This window comes from Macrotis lagotis, chromosome 1 (genome assembly GCF_037893015.1).
Source record: "Macrotis lagotis isolate mMagLag1 chromosome 1, bilby.v1.9.chrom.fasta, whole genome shotgun sequence".
Classification (NCBI taxonomy): domain Eukaryota; kingdom Metazoa; phylum Chordata; class Mammalia; order Peramelemorphia; family Peramelidae; genus Macrotis; species Macrotis lagotis.
In genome coordinates, this window is record NC_133658.1 from 319011313 (window position 1) to 319028441 (window position 17129).

Sequence of the window (17129 nt, forward strand, 5' to 3'; positions counted from 1 at the left end):
AATCTTACTATTCTTAACTTTACACTATCTCTTGCATTCAGCCCCTTCCTTCTCCTCATAGTGTACTACCTTGGTTTGGGTTCTCATCACCACCTCTCATGTAGATCATCACAAGCTTCCTAATTCTCCCTGGCTCTAGTTTGCCCTACACATTGTTATTACAAAAAATAATTTTACTTAAGCATAGTTCTGACCATTCGAGTCCCCTCTTCGATCAATTCCAATAGTTTTCCTATTACCTTTAGGGTAAAATATGAATACTCATGTTTAGTTTTTAAACTCTTTCACAATCTAGCCTCCCGTTCCCACACTGCACTGCAACCATCTGGCCTTTGTTCTATTGCTTATATATTCCATTTCCTGCCTGCCATCCTCCATGCCTGAAGTGTACTCCTTAATCCCTTCTACTTCAGCTCAAGCACCATCTTTTATGTGAAGTCTTTCTGATTCCCTGAACTACCTTGTATTTAACTTTTTTGTATATATTTGTATTTAATAACTTTATATTTATACTATGTGAGTTTTTACACGTCTCCCCATTAAAATGTAAACTTTTTGCCAGTAGGGATAGCTTCATTCTTTGTATTTGTATCCCCAGCATCTAATGCATAGAAGGCAATTTATATGTTGATTAATTAGTTTGCATGCAAAGAATTGTGATAGAACTGGGAATACAAGGACAAAAAAGAAAAGACTCCATGTTTTCTAGAAGTTTATATTCTACCAGTGTGCTGTTAGACAAGGGTCATATTTTGAGAGTCTCCTCATTTATGAAGGTAATGAGCCAGAAATGACAAAATTTTGTACTGTTCTCATTGACTCACCAAAAACTATATTCTTCTGAATTGAAGAGATTATATTCTATCATTCTTAGTGTTGAGATGGTAGAGAGATAATAAAGATGGATGTTGGAGAATCCAGAGAGATATTTTGAAAATACATTGATATATAATTTTTTATTTCTCTTCAGGCTGAAACGTCTTCCAGTAACAAAGAAGTAACCCGCTTCTTCAATTTTTGAACTAGATCTAATCTCTCTTCTGAAATTTTGATCTCCTCTATGATGGTAGATCATTTATTGTATAACTGATGCAATGTACAGATTGTATTTATGTATAAAGCTGATTTAAAATAGATTTTTAAATCTTTGCATTTCTAGTTCAGACTGGAAAGTTGTAAACTGGATTTTAATGACAAAAGAATAAAATCTATAATGTGCATTTTAATTAAAATAGAATTTTGCATATTAAATTAATAATTATAATTTTTCCCAATTATTTAGTGCCTGAAATTTATGTAAAGAAATTAAGATTGCAAACTAGCATATGACCCCATTATGAAGATGTAAGACATCTACATGGGAACATTTTTCTTTTATAAAGAAAGATAAAGGGGGTGGCTAGGTGGCGTAGTGGATAAAGCACCATAGTGGATAAAGCACCGGCCTTGGAGTCAGGAGTACCTGGGTTCAAATCCGATCTCAGACACTTAGTAATTACCTAGCTGTGTGGCCTTGGGCAAGCCACTTAACCCCATTTGCCTTGCAAAAACCTAAAATAAAAAAAAAAGATAAGAAAAAAGTTAAAAGCAGAAAAACCACCCCCAAATTTCTATCAGCTACCAAAATGGATTTTGTCTTTGTTGTTTCTTTTCTTCTAAACTAAAATTTATTGCTTTGATGTAGTAGCCTGGGATTCTAAAAACATCTGTACAATAGTACTGACATCTAAAGGTGTCCTATGGCAGTTAATATTTCATTTCAGTATTAGAGTGATCTGGTGTGTTATTTAGGAAAGGAATATATCCCATCAGAATTTAGATGGAAAATCTTTAACTTTTACAATGTAGTAGTACAGTTGGTATATTTTCTTGACCCTCAGGTCATCCCTTTATAAATATCAGAATGCTATAAATGATAACATTTTGGTAACTGCTATATGAATACCAAGAGAATATCCTTTAAAAACCTTGTAAATACAAGTACAACCAAAAAGAGTAGTTGATGGTAGAGTGGATGGAGAACTGACTAGAATCAGGAATGGGTTCAAGTCCTGTCTGTGTCACTGATGTGACTCTGGTCAAGATAACCCATCTCTAAGTACCCTTGACAACGTTTTAAGACAATAAATTGCAGAAAAGGTGCTGTGATAGAGTACATCACATGAAGCTCCTAACATTGATAAAATCACAGACCTAGCTATAAGAAATAGCTCAAAACGTAAAACCAGAATAATATTTGGAGGGAGCAGGGAAGAATCCATGGAAATGAAGTTGAAATAAGAAATGAGTTGAGTTTGGGATTTGAATACCAGAGCGTCATATTTATTAAGTTCCCATTGTTCAAAAGTTCCCTCTCTTCCCTCCATTAGAACGACTGTTTAAGGAGAAGTGTCTTCTTGGCTCCATTTACTGGTGTTCAGAATGTATTTCCTTAGAAATGAATGGTTAGGGGTGGATAGGTGGCACAGTGGATAAAGCACTGGCCCTGGAGTCAGGAGTACTTGGGTTCAAATCCGGTCTCAGGCACTTAATAATTACCTAGCTGTGTGGCCTTGGGCAAGCCACTTAACCCCATTTGCCTTGCAAAAAAAATGAAGAGCAAACATTTGCTACAAAGAATATATTTAATGCTATTGCATCCCAAATCCCTTACAAATAAACTGGAAGCCAGAAATTCTTGCTCCAGTTCTGCTATTTAGCAATGTCTTGGGCTAAGTCTTCCCCCCCCCCCCCCCCCCCCCCGCTCTAGGCCTCTGTTTCCATATCTGTAAAATGGGGCTAATGTTATCCTACTTACCCTCAAGGGTTGGTTTGAGAGACAAATGGGATAATATTTGTGAAATTTTTTTAAAGCCATAAAGTGCTATAAAAGTTTTAAATATTGTTGCTACTACTAATTGATCTTAAGCTCATAGATCTAAGAAAAAGTGTTTCATTGATTGTCTGGACTGAGAAACCTATGAACTTCTTAGAATAAATTTTCAGCTGCTTAAAATAAAATACATTGCTTAAAATAAAATAGATTGTAAAGAATCCAATTATATTGAAATTCAGTTAACTGAAGTATTTTAATAATCGAAATTCACACACTATGTGTGAAGATCTTTGATTTAGGACTAAATATAACTCAGAAGCCATCCTGTCCAACCCCTTCACTTCACAGATGAGGAATAGGAAGTGCAGAAAGACTGTGACTTACACATCATCACCCAGCTAAGTATGTGTTACAGGTGAGATTTGAATCATGGTTTGCTGACCAGGATGAGTGGTTAGTGCTCTTTCCACTGTATCAGATCTGTGTAAATCCCATGTTACAAAGGATTTATGGCAATATAGATTGGGACAGATTTTTTTGGATATGGCTAATTCAGCAATTGGTTTTGCTTAACTAATGAACATTTATTCTATTGCTTTTCTTTTTTTGTTTTCTAATGGGTTTGGGGAAATGAGAGAAAAAATTGTTACTTTAACCAAAAAGTTTGTCAGTGAAAAACTTTTTAATGGGTGGCAGTGTGGTATAGTGAATAGAACTGAATTTGAGGAAAGGATCTGGGTTTAAATTCTGTTTCTTTTGCCCTTTCTATGTACCTCTGTAGTTCCCAGTTTCCCCATATCCATAAGGGTTGGCCTGTATGAACCCTGCTCAGGATCCTTATGTTTCATAGTTCAGGGCTTTCCAAAATGGCAGTGCAATTTTATGCAACCACCTGTGGGTTTACTAAATGCTTTAGTAAATGAAACTGAGCTATGGTAAAATGGCTCTCAGTAAAATGGCAATCAAAATATACTGTCTATTGGTTTGGGGTTTTTTTTAGGTTTTTGCAAGGCAAATGGGGTTAAGTGGCTTGCCCAAGGCTACACAGCTAGGTAATTATTAGGTGTCTGAGACTGGATTTGAACCCAGGTACTCCTGACTCCAGGGCTGGTGTTTTATCCACTGCGCCACCTAGCGGCCCCACTGTCTATTGTTTCAATAAAAACTTTTAAAAGTATTTTTGAACAGCCCCTGCTATAGTTTATAGGGTTATTTCAAAGTTCCAAGATTGTTTGGTTTTCTTGGATATGTAAAAATAGTCCATGGTAAGTCCAATTTGTCTTTTTTTGATGCCTAAAAATATTAATAATTTAATAAAATGTATTAACAAATATTACCAATACATATTTACTGAATAGACATTTTCTGATCACTATTTCCAAGGAGCTAGGTTGATATATATATATCCAAAGGATTAATAGAACTTTTCCCACAATCTGCAGTACTGTATTTGTGGTTTTTGTGATATTTGTGATTTCTTGGAAAGTCTAAATTTTATTTCTCCATCATTTGTGCAGTTCTGGAGGTTATCACTGAACTTCAATGACCTATCAAGATTTGTAAGTCTGCTCTAGGATCTGTAACCTTCTTATGAAAGTCCTCATTGCTAGGAGCAAATGAAAATCTTTTATCTTTGCAGATAGCCCTCAGGGGATCTTTCTGGTAGTACCTGGATCACCATCTTTACGGTAGTACTAGGCTCAATCTTTCAAACCAATTCAATGCAGCCTTAAAGGAGCAATTTTCTGACAGAAATACAAATTTGATACTATCAGTTCAGACAAAAAAAAAAACAACTCTTTTGGTATGAGGGTCAGGAATAGGTAATCCTCAAAAAAAAAGAAACAAATGATAAAGAAGTCAGAGAGTTGGTTTAAGGTAAGGAAGAGAACAAAGATACCTTTTGTTTTGCATATGTAGAAGAAAATCCCTTACCAATATCTATTATTTTTGAAAGCAGTGAAATACTTGTTTTGTGATTAAAGATCTAAACTGAGAACTCATTTCATGTTTTAGGATGATAAACATTTAGGGTTAAAGCAGGACAAAAGGACTATTTGTTGATCTTCCTAATGAGTGTGTTGATATACTGCTGGCCCCCAGCCAGTGCTTCCTCTTTTTATGAGTTTATCTTTTTCTTCTAAGTAGGGAGAAATTAGTAGTATAAATAGTAATAACTTTACATAGTACTTTAAAGTTTTCATACAAGTTAAGTACATTTCATTTGATCCTAATAGCCCTAGGAAGTAGGAGCTTATCCCCATTTTAAGAATGGGGAGTTAAATTAAGGTTGAGAGAGGTTTAGTGACATGCTCAGGGACACACTAGTAGAAAATATCCAAAGTAGAATTTGAACTGACTCCTGAGTATAGTGTTATATGCCCTACAACCACTTAAGTTAACTAGGAAGTGTTGGGATTCCAATAGTAGACAGAAGAAACTGCTGGCTACTGCAGATGCCCATTTGATAGTAGAGTGGGAATGCATTGCCTAAAAATGGGGACTCACAGATTTGGAAACGCAATGGGCCTCACCTAGTCCAGGGGCTGGCCCAACCCTTGCCACTTGTTTTTATATGACCGTGGGCCATAAGAGTCTTTAATATCTGTATTTAAAATGGGCCAGATTTAACTAGGTTACCTGTAGTTTACTGACACCTCATCTAGTCCAACTCCATTATTTTGTAGAGTTGGTGACAGCCACAAGAGAGGGCAAGAAACAAGTATTCCAATGTGTTCTGCCTAAGAGGTAGGTACTGTCCTTATTCCCATTTTACAGGTGAGCAAACTGAGGCTGAGTGGTTAAGTGACTTGTGCAGTGTCTGAGGCTGCATTTGAACTGAAAGTTGGATTTGGAAAACAGAAACCAAGAACATTCTTTGTTAGCTCCAGACCCAGCGCTCTATTCGGGCCTCTGTCCTTAGTAAGAGAGCGGCTGCTGCGGTGAAAAGAGCTCTGCTCAGAGTAAGGCCTCGCAGACATTCTAACTTGCTAATGGAACGCTCTTTTCAAGCTTATCTTGGCCGGCCCAGCCCCAAGAACCACCCTGAGGAGCTCCTTGTGTACTGGAGGACCTGGGAGACAGCTGGCAGGATGGTCCCCGGAGAAGCCCGAAGTTAGGGCTCGAACCTTCGGCTCTGCTTCGCCTCACTTGGGGAAGTTCTGCCCCTTGGGGCCCTCTCCGTCAGCTGGAGGGCTTGGCCTTGAGGCGCCTTCTCCAAGTTAGTCTTTTCCAAACTTCCCAGGCCGGGAGGCCGGAAGTGGTGCCGCGGAGCCGGAGGGGGCCCGGCTGGGAATGTCGGGGCCCCCAAAGACCCCAACCCTCGGACCCACGTTCCCCCGACCCCTGCGGCTCCCCGCATCTGGCTCCCGCGGGCTCCCATAGCGGCCGTTGCCATGTCGTGGAACGGCTACCCCGGAGACTTATGGACCCGCCCGCCCTGCCAGACCCCGAAAGCCAGCGACCCCCTGGCCCTGGTGGAGTCGGAGGAGCCTCTGGCCGAGCCGCCCCGGCCCGCCGAGTCGCCCCGGCCCGCCGAGCCTCGATGGGGCGACCACGAGCCGATTTCCCAGGTCAGGGGCCGCCCGGGCGCCGGACTCCTGCCTCCCGCCCCAGCCTGGCCGAGCCCGAGGGCCGCCCCCGGGGAGGAGCGGGCAGGGGCCGGGGCGGGGCCGGGGGCCGGGGCCGGGGCCGGGGCCGGGGCCGGGGCCGGGGGCCGGGGGCCGGGGGCCGGGGCCGGGGCCGGGGCCGGGGCCGGGGCCGGGGGCCGGGGCCGGGGCCGGGGCCGGGGGCCGGGGCCGGGGGCTGTGCCGGGGCCCGGGCCTGGAGCCCCGTGTCCGCGCGTGCCGCGGCGCCTGCAGAGCTGCGGCTGCTGTGCGTGTGCGTGTGCGTGTGCTGGGGACAGAGTGCGGGCGCGCTGCGGCGGAGCCGGCCGGCCCCGGAGCCCGGGTGGGCGCCGGAGCGGGGGCAGCGAGGAGCCAGGCAGGGCCGGCCCGGGGGGCAGCGCTAGGACCCGGCCCGGGCGGCCCGTCACTCTCTCCCCGCGGCCTCTTGGTTTTCTAGATCCCCTTTAAGATCCTGAGAGGACATAATCACGCGGTGAGCTCCTGCCATTTCTGCCTTGAGGACACCAGGATTCTATCAGGTTCCTACGACAAAACTGTGAAAATCTGGGTAAGAGTCTCATGGAGTAACGAAAAGAGCACGGCCACGTGGAGCCACGAAGACCCGGGTCTCACTGTCCTGCCAGCAGGCTCGCTGTGGTCTTTCTCAGGCCCCATCTATTAAATGGGGGGGGGCAGCTGAGAGATGATCTTTAGGGCCCCTTCTACCTGGCATTCCATGATCCCGAGCCTTTGTTTTCTGTGCCTCAGTTTGTTTTATATCTCAACAAGGCAAAATGTATGCGAAGGTTGAATTTCCTGCCAACTTTGCACCTGTGTTTCCTTATCCATCTTCTATTTCATAAACTATCAATCTTCATGAAAATTAATACAGTTCATGTTGAGGGTTTGAACTGCCCTTTCTAGGACTCGGGTATGAAGGAGAATTGGAAGCTTCAGGGTTGAAAATAAAGTTATATAACCTTTAAAACAAAGACTCTTCAATGCAAAAATTAAACAGTTTAAAAGGGGGGAAACAATCAAATGCTGACACTTTTTCAACATTGTTGATTGGTAGGGCAGATAGGTGACTCTGTGGATATATATATATGTGTGTATATATATATCTACAGCCCTGGAGTCAGGAAGACCAGAGTTCAAATTCGACCTCAGACTCTTACTAATTGTATGTAATCCTGTTTGCTTCAGTTCTTTGTAAAATTAAGCAGAAGGAAATGGTAAACCACCTGTCAAGAAAATCCCAAATTTCGGGTCTCAGAAAGTATAACCACACTCAACAATTGTCTTGGTAGAGTCTGATCCAGAAGAACTTAAATCATTTCCAGAAATTCCTTCTGCAACCCACCAAATGGCATAACAATGACTTGGAGAACAGTGGTAAATTTCTTTGGAAGCTATAACTTTCAGACACACAGAGACACACACACACACACACACACACACACACACACACACAAACACACACCCTTCCCCTCTTCTAAATTTCTCTGAAAGCTTAGAGAAATTTCTTTATCATCATGATATTCCAAGGGATTCTGACATTTTCGCTTTCCAAGTATTAACACTTGATATGGAACAAACCTATAATCTTTAGTCTTCCTTATCCTTTAGTTCAACTCTTACATTCAGAATTAACTGGATGAATTTCTGAGGGTTGTATCTTTTGGTCCAAGTTTTGCCTAGTATCTTTTTAAAATGGAAAAACCAACCAAGAAAATAATTAATTAGACTTCATTTACACTGCTGATGCCATTCATTAGTTGCCCTGTGGGGTCTCCCTTCCCTCCTTATAGTCATTCCTATAAGGAAAAGATAATGTACAAAAATATACATGATTTTATCAGTTTGTCCTTTCTTAGCAGGAGGTCAGCCTCCCTCTGTGTACAAGAATAATGATAGGGAATAGGTAGATTACAAGTTTAACAAAAAAATGATAGGGAATAGGTAGATTACAAGTTTAACAAAAAAAAAATGACCAGTGGATTATTGATTAGTGACTTGGCAATAATTGTGACCTATTTCTTGGAATTTAGCCTAAATAAATCTGAGCTACATAATTTCTGCGGCAGATTACAAAGAATAGGTGCCTCAACCAAGAAAGGAAGTTGCCTTTTATGGTATCTGCTTGCTTTGTCAGAGGGTGTGAAATCTTGAGGAGTCATTGAAACAAACCTTGGAAAGAGAGTAAAGGGCTGGCTCAGATAAGGAACTCCTAGACTACTGTAATTCCTTCAGAGATTGTAAAGTTAAGGTTTGCCACTGTGTCTTTCAGATAAGGAAGTAAATAGGAGGAAGGGCAATTTTTTATGTGCTAAGGAGTGAAAATGTATAATTTCTTTAGATTGCCAGAGGGGGAAAAAATCTATATAATGAAATAAGACTTAAAATGGGACAAACAAAAGCAAATAGGAAATTGGTAGTGATTTATTTATACATGATTGCTTTAAAAAAAGACTTCTTTGAACCACATTCCCTTTGAGGGTCAAGGGATTTTCCTGAGTTGGTATGATGCCACCTGACTTTGATTTGCCTTAGTCACTTAAAGAAGATGTGATCCATCAAGGTATGTCTTGAAGATTGTCTGGGTCTGTCTGCAAGAATTTGCCAGAACTCAGAAAATGACACTGTTTGGAGGCCTTCCTGATTTTCCTGAATGCTCTGAAAATGTCTTGAATGTAAGAGCTTTCCAATTAAGAGACCCACCCCCCCCACCTTATTGCTCTTGGTACTATCTGCTTTAAAAAAAATGAATCTGATTTCCTTTCAACAGGAAAGGCTGAAGCAATTACAGTTCTTGAAACATGATTTTGATCTGAGTCAAGAGAAATGTCATCTCTACTTTTGAATCATACTTTATCTCATTCTTTTAAAAGTTGAAGCTCAAAGGTTGAGGTGTGTCTATGATATGGCTTACAGTCACACTACTGGTAATCTTTTGGATTTGGAGGATGTAGATTTATGTTATACATTTTCACCCTGATCTTAAAATATTTAATAGATTTAATTCTCTAATTTTTATAGCTTTGAGATGAAGTAAGTAGATACTCTATTCAGTTCAACGGATATTAAGTGCTTGCTGTATGCCTGGTCATGGGAGATGTAGAAATTAAAAAATGACCTAGTCCCTACCACTCAAGGAGTATACAATTTAGTTGTATGTCTGTGTGTGTGTGTGTGTGTGTTCTGTATTTAAGTGTAATACAAAATAATATGATTAAGTGCATAGAAGTGAGTTGTTAGGAAAAATTTGTGAATTCAAAAAAATTTCTTGGTAAATACTTTGATTAAATTTCCATATTTTAAAATTTTCATTAAATTCTTTCATCTGAAATGATTATCAGTCACTCCAAATTTATGTAATAGACAAAAAGGGTAATGTTACCTAAATTAGGTTAGAATTTAGCACTTTGCCAGTCATAGAGGGAAATAATTTTTAGAATTAGCAAAATAAAAATTAATTTGGAAGAACCAAAGGCCTAGAGCCTCAAAAGATAATGAGAAAAAGTGCAAACACTAGAATTCAAAACCTATTATATAGAAGTAGTCATCAGAACTTTTTGGCATTAAAGAAACCAAACAAATTGGTCAGTGAAACAGACTAGATAGGTAATAATTATGAAAGTATTTGGAAACAGTAGCCTAGTGTTTGATAAATCTAAGAACTTAAATTCCTAGGAAAATAATTATCTTCCCCCCCAAACTAATTTTTAATAGGAGTAGTAATATACTCAAAGAATGCAACTGAATGGGGCAGCTAGGTGACACAGTGGATAAAGCACCGGCCCTGGAGTCAGGAGTTACCTGGGTTCAAATCTGGTCTCAGACACTTAATAATTACCTGTGTGGCCTTGGGCAAGCCACTTAACCCCATTCCCTTGCAAAAAAAAAAAAAAAAAAAAGAAAAACAACCAAAAAAAAGGAAGAATGCAACTGAACAAAGTTGAATAGAAAAACTAGGGAAAATGCGAAAGAAACCTACATACATCACAATGAAACTCAGCTATGAGGTTTGTCACTACCAAGATGAGTGTCATGTGACATTGTCAAAACAGTTCGAAGATTCCTTTTTAATAAAGTAGGTATGTGGTGCAGCTCCTAAGGAGAACTCCCCCTTTTTTTTTTTTAAGGTTTTTTCCAAGGCAAATGGGGTTTAGTGGCTTGCCCAAGGCCACACAGCTAGGTAATTATTGTCTGAGGCCAGATTTGAACTCAGGTACTCCTGACTCCAGGGCCGGTGCTCTATCCACTGTGCCACCTAGCTGCCCTGAGAACTCCTTTTTTTACCTGTATGGTTGCAAAAAAACCAGAAAGCAATTTGACAGAAATTAGAGCAGTATCTTAAAGCACATAATACATTAACTTCAGAATGGATATGTGGTTTTAATATAAAAGCTGCATCTTTAAAAATTAAAACATGAAAAGGGAATCTGCTCAGAGACCTTTCACAACTATGGCAAAGGAAAGAATTCTTTACCAAATGACATATAGAGATCACTAATTTAGTTCCAAAAGACAGATCATCCAGTGCAATGTCCTCATTTTATAGATTAGGAAATAGATTTCAATGAGGTTAAATAATATGCTTAATCAAGGTCACACAGGTAGTACAAATAGTACTTATTATCTGGGAGGTTTCACCCTTTGTCTTCTGACTCTGAAATCTTTTTTGTTACACCAAGTTGCCTCTCAAAGTAACATAAAATTTAAAATCTTTTTGTATCAACAAAATCAATGAAGACAATCAATGAAGACATTGAATATGAAAAGTGTTGTATTGGGGTGGCTAGGTGGCTCAGTGGATAGAGCACCGGCCCTGGAGTCAGTAGTACCTGAGTTCAAATCTGGCCTCAGGCACTTAATAATTACCTAGCTGTGTGGCCTTGGGCAAGCCACTTAACCCCATTGCCTTGCAAAAAAAAAAAAAAAAAGGAAAGTCTTGTATTAACTATTTCCAATAAAAGACAACTAAAATATGAAGGCAAATGGCACAAGTCTATGAGATAAAGCTATCTTTCTCCTATAGATAAGTGGTTTAACAATATGAACATTTTTCTTTTTTTAAAGATTTTTCAAGGCCATTGTTCTATCATACACTGTGCCACCTAGCTACCCAATATGAACATTTTTCAAAAAGAATTGCAAAATAAAATAGCCACATGAAAACACTCCAAATCACTAGAAAGAAGTGCATGTTAAATCAGCTCTGAGGTTAACACCTCATCCCATGCAAACTTGCAAAAATGACCAAAATTGGAACAGTGTTAGGGTGTGCTAAGACAGACAGACTGATACAGTATTGGTGGGATGATAAAGTGTTTAGATTTAGATTTGGAATTATGCAAGAAAAGTAATTTACTTATCTCTACTTGTTTACTCAATGATCCACTTCATTTGTCCTCATGGAAAATATAGACACAGAGATCTAGAATGTACCAAAATATTCATTGCTACATTTCTTTATATTAGCAAAAGAAATGGGGAAGCTAAATGAATGCTGATCAATTCAGTAATAACTGAAAAAAAAACTATGATGAATGACTTCTGTGCTTACTATGTACCAGACACTATGCTAATAAAGTGCTGTTTTGAAACCCATTTTACAAATGAGGAAACTGAGGCAAATGGAGGTAGAGTGACTTGGCAGGATCACACAGCTAGTAGGCATCCAGAGCTGGATTCAGATTCAGTTTCTCCTGATTTCAGACCTGATAGCGCTATCCATAGGAGGTGGCCCTTGATGAAACTAACAAATATGAAGGATATATAGAAACATGTGAAGATCTATGTAAACTGCTACAAGACCAAATAAAAACTGGAAGAATAATATATGCACTGGATAAATGAAAAGATGCATAAATGGATGTCATTCTCTGAGAAACTGAAAAACCAATGAAGATCCTGGAAAACTGATTATGAAATATGCCTTCTCTCTCCTCTGGCTGGAAAGGAGGAACAACTAGGGGACAACACAGCATACGTTGTTGGATGTGCTTACTGTTTCAGATGTATTTCCTTATTGTTATTGTCCTTAAATGGCATTCAGTCTGTTAGATGGAGTGGGAAATGGCAGAAATAGAATGATCAAAGTTATTAGTGTATTTTCTAAAATAAAAAAAGCAAACACTATTAATAAATATTTTTAAAAGTCCAGCTTTGCTCAAAAGGTTGTTTCGTTTATATCACCAAATGCCAATATTATGAAAAAATTCATCAGCAATTGGCATTTATCTCTTGCCAGCATCTGTTTATTGGAATGGAATGTCTTAAATAGCCTTTTAAAAAAAATCATGGATATTTTCTAAGTTTATTTTAAAATCAGGGTGGAAGGGGAATTTAGTGTTGATGTAGTCTAACCCTTTGACTAATGCATGAATTTCCTGAACAACATCCTTGTGAAATTGTAATCAATTTTCTGCATGAATGCCTTCCAACCTCACAAGGCAGCCTATTCCAATCCAATTCCAGGCAGCTCTCACTAATCCAAAATGTGCCTCCCTGTTGATTCTCATTTCATACTAAGGAAGTTTCATGCCTCATCCACCCTGGCCCTTTTGGTATTTGCTGATTCCTATCCATAAAATGACAGGAAAACTGGCTTCTGATCCTGTTTTTATCATCTTGATATGTGACCTTGGGCACACACCAGTAATTAAGCTGTTATAATTGACCTCCAGATAATTTTCTCTCCTTCCACAAGGAGACTGAGTACCTAGCTCACAGTTGTCTTCTGTAAGCCAACACTTGCCTTCAATACTTCATGATTCCTAGAATTATACTTGATTCCTGGAATTACCTGGCTTCCAAATTAATTCATCATTTCAATCCCCATGGTCTGTATTTTCCTCCATTTCAGTTACCTTTAGGTTCATACTGACCTATATTCTTGAATATTTTTTTCTTTTTGTTCTATTGTCATTCATGCTTTGTCATCCTCTATGCCTGGAATACCCCATCACCTGTATTCCTCTGTTCTGACTACTCTCCTCATTTTAGATTTTAGCATTGCCTGTTACTGTTTAGGCAGCAGGTGGTGCTAGTGAGAAAGAACCAGGCTAAGCTCCTGTGTACGCAGCTTGCAACTGTCACCTCTCGAGGTGGGGCTTTTCTTTCATTCATCTGGCACTGGCAGCCAGCCTGTAGGTTTGAAAATGAATGCACGCTTACCCACGCAAAGTTCCACTGCAGCCTGCCACTCTCACTGGCTAGTAATTTCTTTCTAGGAGAGGAAGAATCCCAAATTCACATGCCTGGCTTATTTGGTCTAATACCACTCTCTTAATTTGTCTTTATGACTCCAGACCTGATTAACTCTCACTGACCAAACTGTTTGTCTTCCTAGAATAAGGTCCAATCTCTCCCTTATCATCTCTATTTGTTAGTTTTAAATAAATATACGGAGTCTATCATTTCTCCTGGCCTACAGGGGTTTATGAATTAGGTCTGAATTGAAAGCAATATACATGGGAAAAGCATGCTCAGTTAATTTGGAGAGAGTAACTTAGAAAGTAGGTGTATCTGGATCATATTGGTCCCTTAGATTGACTTTTGCCATCTCAGAACTGTGCATCCCTGTAGCTCTAGTTCCCATTGCATTAATAGCATGACTATAATAGTCCAGATCTCCTTGGAGGTAATGTCAGGTTTAATCTCTCAGAAGGCTCTTGGATTCTTCGTTGGCTACTGAGTTCTTTCTTCTACAAGTACTGCTTGTGTGGCTCTCTTCTTGAGGTTTGGGAGTCAAAATCAGTCCCTTCCCCAGGTCACTCTGTCCCATCAGTATATGAAATTATGATGATCTTGATTTTTTTTGAAATTCCTCTTTCTAAAGTTAATCTTTTGTATTACTCCTAAATATTTTTTTTTAGGTTTTTTTTGCAAGGCAAATGGGATTAAGTGGCTTGCCCAAGGCCACACAGCTAGGTAATTATTCAGTGTCTGAGGCCGGATTTGAACTCTGGTACTCCTGACTCCAAGGCCAATGCTTTATCCACTGCACCACCTAGCCACCCTCTAAATATTTTTTTAATTGATTTATTTATTTTAAATTTTACAATTTTGGGAGGCTAGGTGGCGCTGGCCTTGGAGTCAGGAGTACCAGAGTTCAAATCCGGCCTCAAACACTGAATAATTACCTAGATGTGTGGCCTTGGGCAAGCCACTTAACCCCATTGCTTTGAAAAATCTAAAAATAAAAAAAAATTTACAATTTTTCCCCTAATCTTGCTTCCCTCCCCCCACTCCCCACAGAAGGCAGTCTGTTAGTCTACATTGTTTCCATGGTATACATTGATCTAAGTTGAATGTGATGAGAGAGAAATCATATCCTTAAGGGAAAAAAAGTATAAGAGATAGCAAAACTGCATAATTAGATAGTTTCTTTTTTAAATTAAAGGTAACAGTTTTTGATCTTTGTTCAAACTCCACAATTCTTTCTCTGGACACAGATGGTATTCTCCATAGCAGAGAGCCCAAAATTGTGCCTGATTGTTGCACTGATGGAATGAGCAAATTCATTAAGGTTGATCATCATGCCCATGTTGCTGTTAGAGTGTGTACAATGTTCTTCTGGTTCTGCTCATCTCACCCAGCATCAGTTCATGCAAATCCTTCCAGGCTTCCCTGAATTCCCATCCCTCCTGGTTTCTAATAGAACAATAGTGTTCCATCATATACATATACCATAGTTTATTAAGCCATTCCCCAATTGATGGACATTCACTCAATTTCCAATTCTTTGCCAACACAAACAGGTCTACTATGAATATTTTTGTACAAGTGATATTTTTACCCTTTTTCATCATCTCTTCAGGGTATTGACCCAGTAGTGCTATGGCTGGATCAAAGGGTATGCACATTTTTGTGGCCCTTTGGGTGTAAATCCAAATTGCTCTTCAGAAAGGTTGGATGAATTCACAGCTCCACTAACAATGTAACTCCCAAACCTTTTTATCATCTTTGCAACACTCCCCTTCCTTATACTACCTTCTCATTTCCTTCTCTCCTTTGTTCTGGCCTTATTTTCTTCTTAAAGTCTTGACCCCATGGATAATCAAACTCAAGGAATTATACTGTTTTATATACTTGAATAACTTTTCCCTCTGTCCTGTTGCCATGCATGCCTTGCCATTCCCCAGCTCCAGGTTACCTTTACCTTCTACCTTCCTTCACTCCTACTCATATGTTGCTAAATACCAGTGGAGGGATTCATTCAACTGTGCGGACAGGGTCTACTATACATTTATATGATCCAGTCTCATTTGAGCCTTTACTTCTGAATAGGAATTTTTTTCCTTGATCAATTCTGTCCTTATAAAAGTTATTCTAAGACTTCTCACCATAAATCCCTTATGTCACCCTTGTCCCAGTCCTTAGAGAGTATCTCACCTTCATATTTTCTAAGAAAAGTGAGGCCATAAGCACTTTTTTTCTTTATCCCCATGCCCCATCTCAGAAGTCATTTTCATCATTGTTTTTATATCTCATTAATTTCCAAATGTTTCTACTCCTCTTCTCCCCTCCTCAGAAAGTACTAAAGTTTAAAGAAAGAAAAAAAACTAATATATCAGTCTCATCTGATAGCATATGCAATATTACACAATCAAGGTCCCCAACCTCTCCAGTGAAGGAAGTATAGTTTACTTTTCCATCTTCAGGTTTGGTTGTCATTACACAGTAAAAAGAGATAGGCTATAGTAGATGGTGGGGGGGGGGTCCCTTTAAAAATATCAGTGTTCCAGAACTATAAATTGTAGAGTAATGACTGATTTTCATTGCCAGAAGGGATTTCCACACAGGGGAACTAGCTATACTAATGGAATCATATTAATTACATCATATTTGGTTTCATTTTATTGTAGTTTCTGTTTACATTGTGGTTTTTCTGTATATTGGTTTCCTGGTTTTGCTTGCTTCATTCTGCATCAGTTCATCTATCTGTGTTTTTCTGAATTCATTTTATTATTTCTTGAGGTACAATAATATTCTATTACCTTTATATGTCAAATTTGTTTAGTCATTCCTCAATGGATGGACATCTGTTCTATTTTAGGTTCTTAACTCCTCAAAAAGTACTTTGGAATATAACTCTTTCTGACTTCTTTGGGCTGTATACCTAGCAATAACATCTGAGTTAAAGCATATGAACATTTTAGAGTCAAGTCATATGAACATTTTAGTCACTTTTTAAAAGCTTAATTCCAAATTGGTGTCCGGAATAGTTGGGTCAATTCAAAACTCAAGCCAAGCTAGACACACTGTATTTCTATACCCCTGCTAACATTATCTGTTTCTCTCTTCTGTCATATTTTTAAATATGCTGAAATTAGAAATCTCAGCATTCTTTTAATTCACATTTCTCTTAATGAGTTATAATGTTTTATATTATTATTACAGTTCTTTTGGGAATTGTTTATATCTTTGGATCCTTTTTAAGAGATTGACTTTGGTTACATGAGCGTGTTAATTCACTACTTATCTTACATATGAAACCCTGATCAAAATTATTTGATGCAAAGATTTTCCCTACTCCCCCAATATATTCTCCCTCATTAAAGAAAAAAAACAACTTTCAATCGACTTTTCCATCCCTTCACAGCCAAACTTCCACACAAAATCACATTTGAATGCATTGAGTTCTCCACCCCCTTTTCTCTCCTCAATTTTTGGCATTTTGGTTTACAATCTCAAACCTG

The 17129-nt window shown here is 39.0% G+C and overlaps 2 protein-coding genes across 2 annotated transcripts in view; both read left to right on the plus strand.

Annotated features, from left to right (window-relative positions):
- Positions 1-2721, plus strand: part of GPATCH1 (G-patch domain containing 1) — a 59554-nt gene extending 56833 nt beyond the window's left edge. Inside the window, exon 20 of the mRNA XM_074211485.1 lies at positions 971-2721. Within this exon, the coding sequence (XP_074067586.1) occupies positions 971-1001 (31 nt within the window). The 3' untranslated portion in view covers positions 1002-2721. The remainder of the gene's footprint in view (positions 1-970) is intronic.
- A 3-nt stretch (positions 2722-2724) lies between these two features.
- The window catches only part of WDR88 (WD repeat domain 88), a 60616-nt gene continuing 46211 nt past the window's right edge, over positions 2725-17129 (plus strand). The window contains exons 1-2 of the mRNA XM_074211487.1: positions 2725-6387; positions 6878-6988. Coding sequence (XP_074067588.1) covers positions 6211-6387; positions 6878-6988 — 288 coding nt within the window. The 5' untranslated portion in view covers positions 2725-6210. The remainder of the gene's footprint in view (positions 6388-6877; positions 6989-17129) is intronic.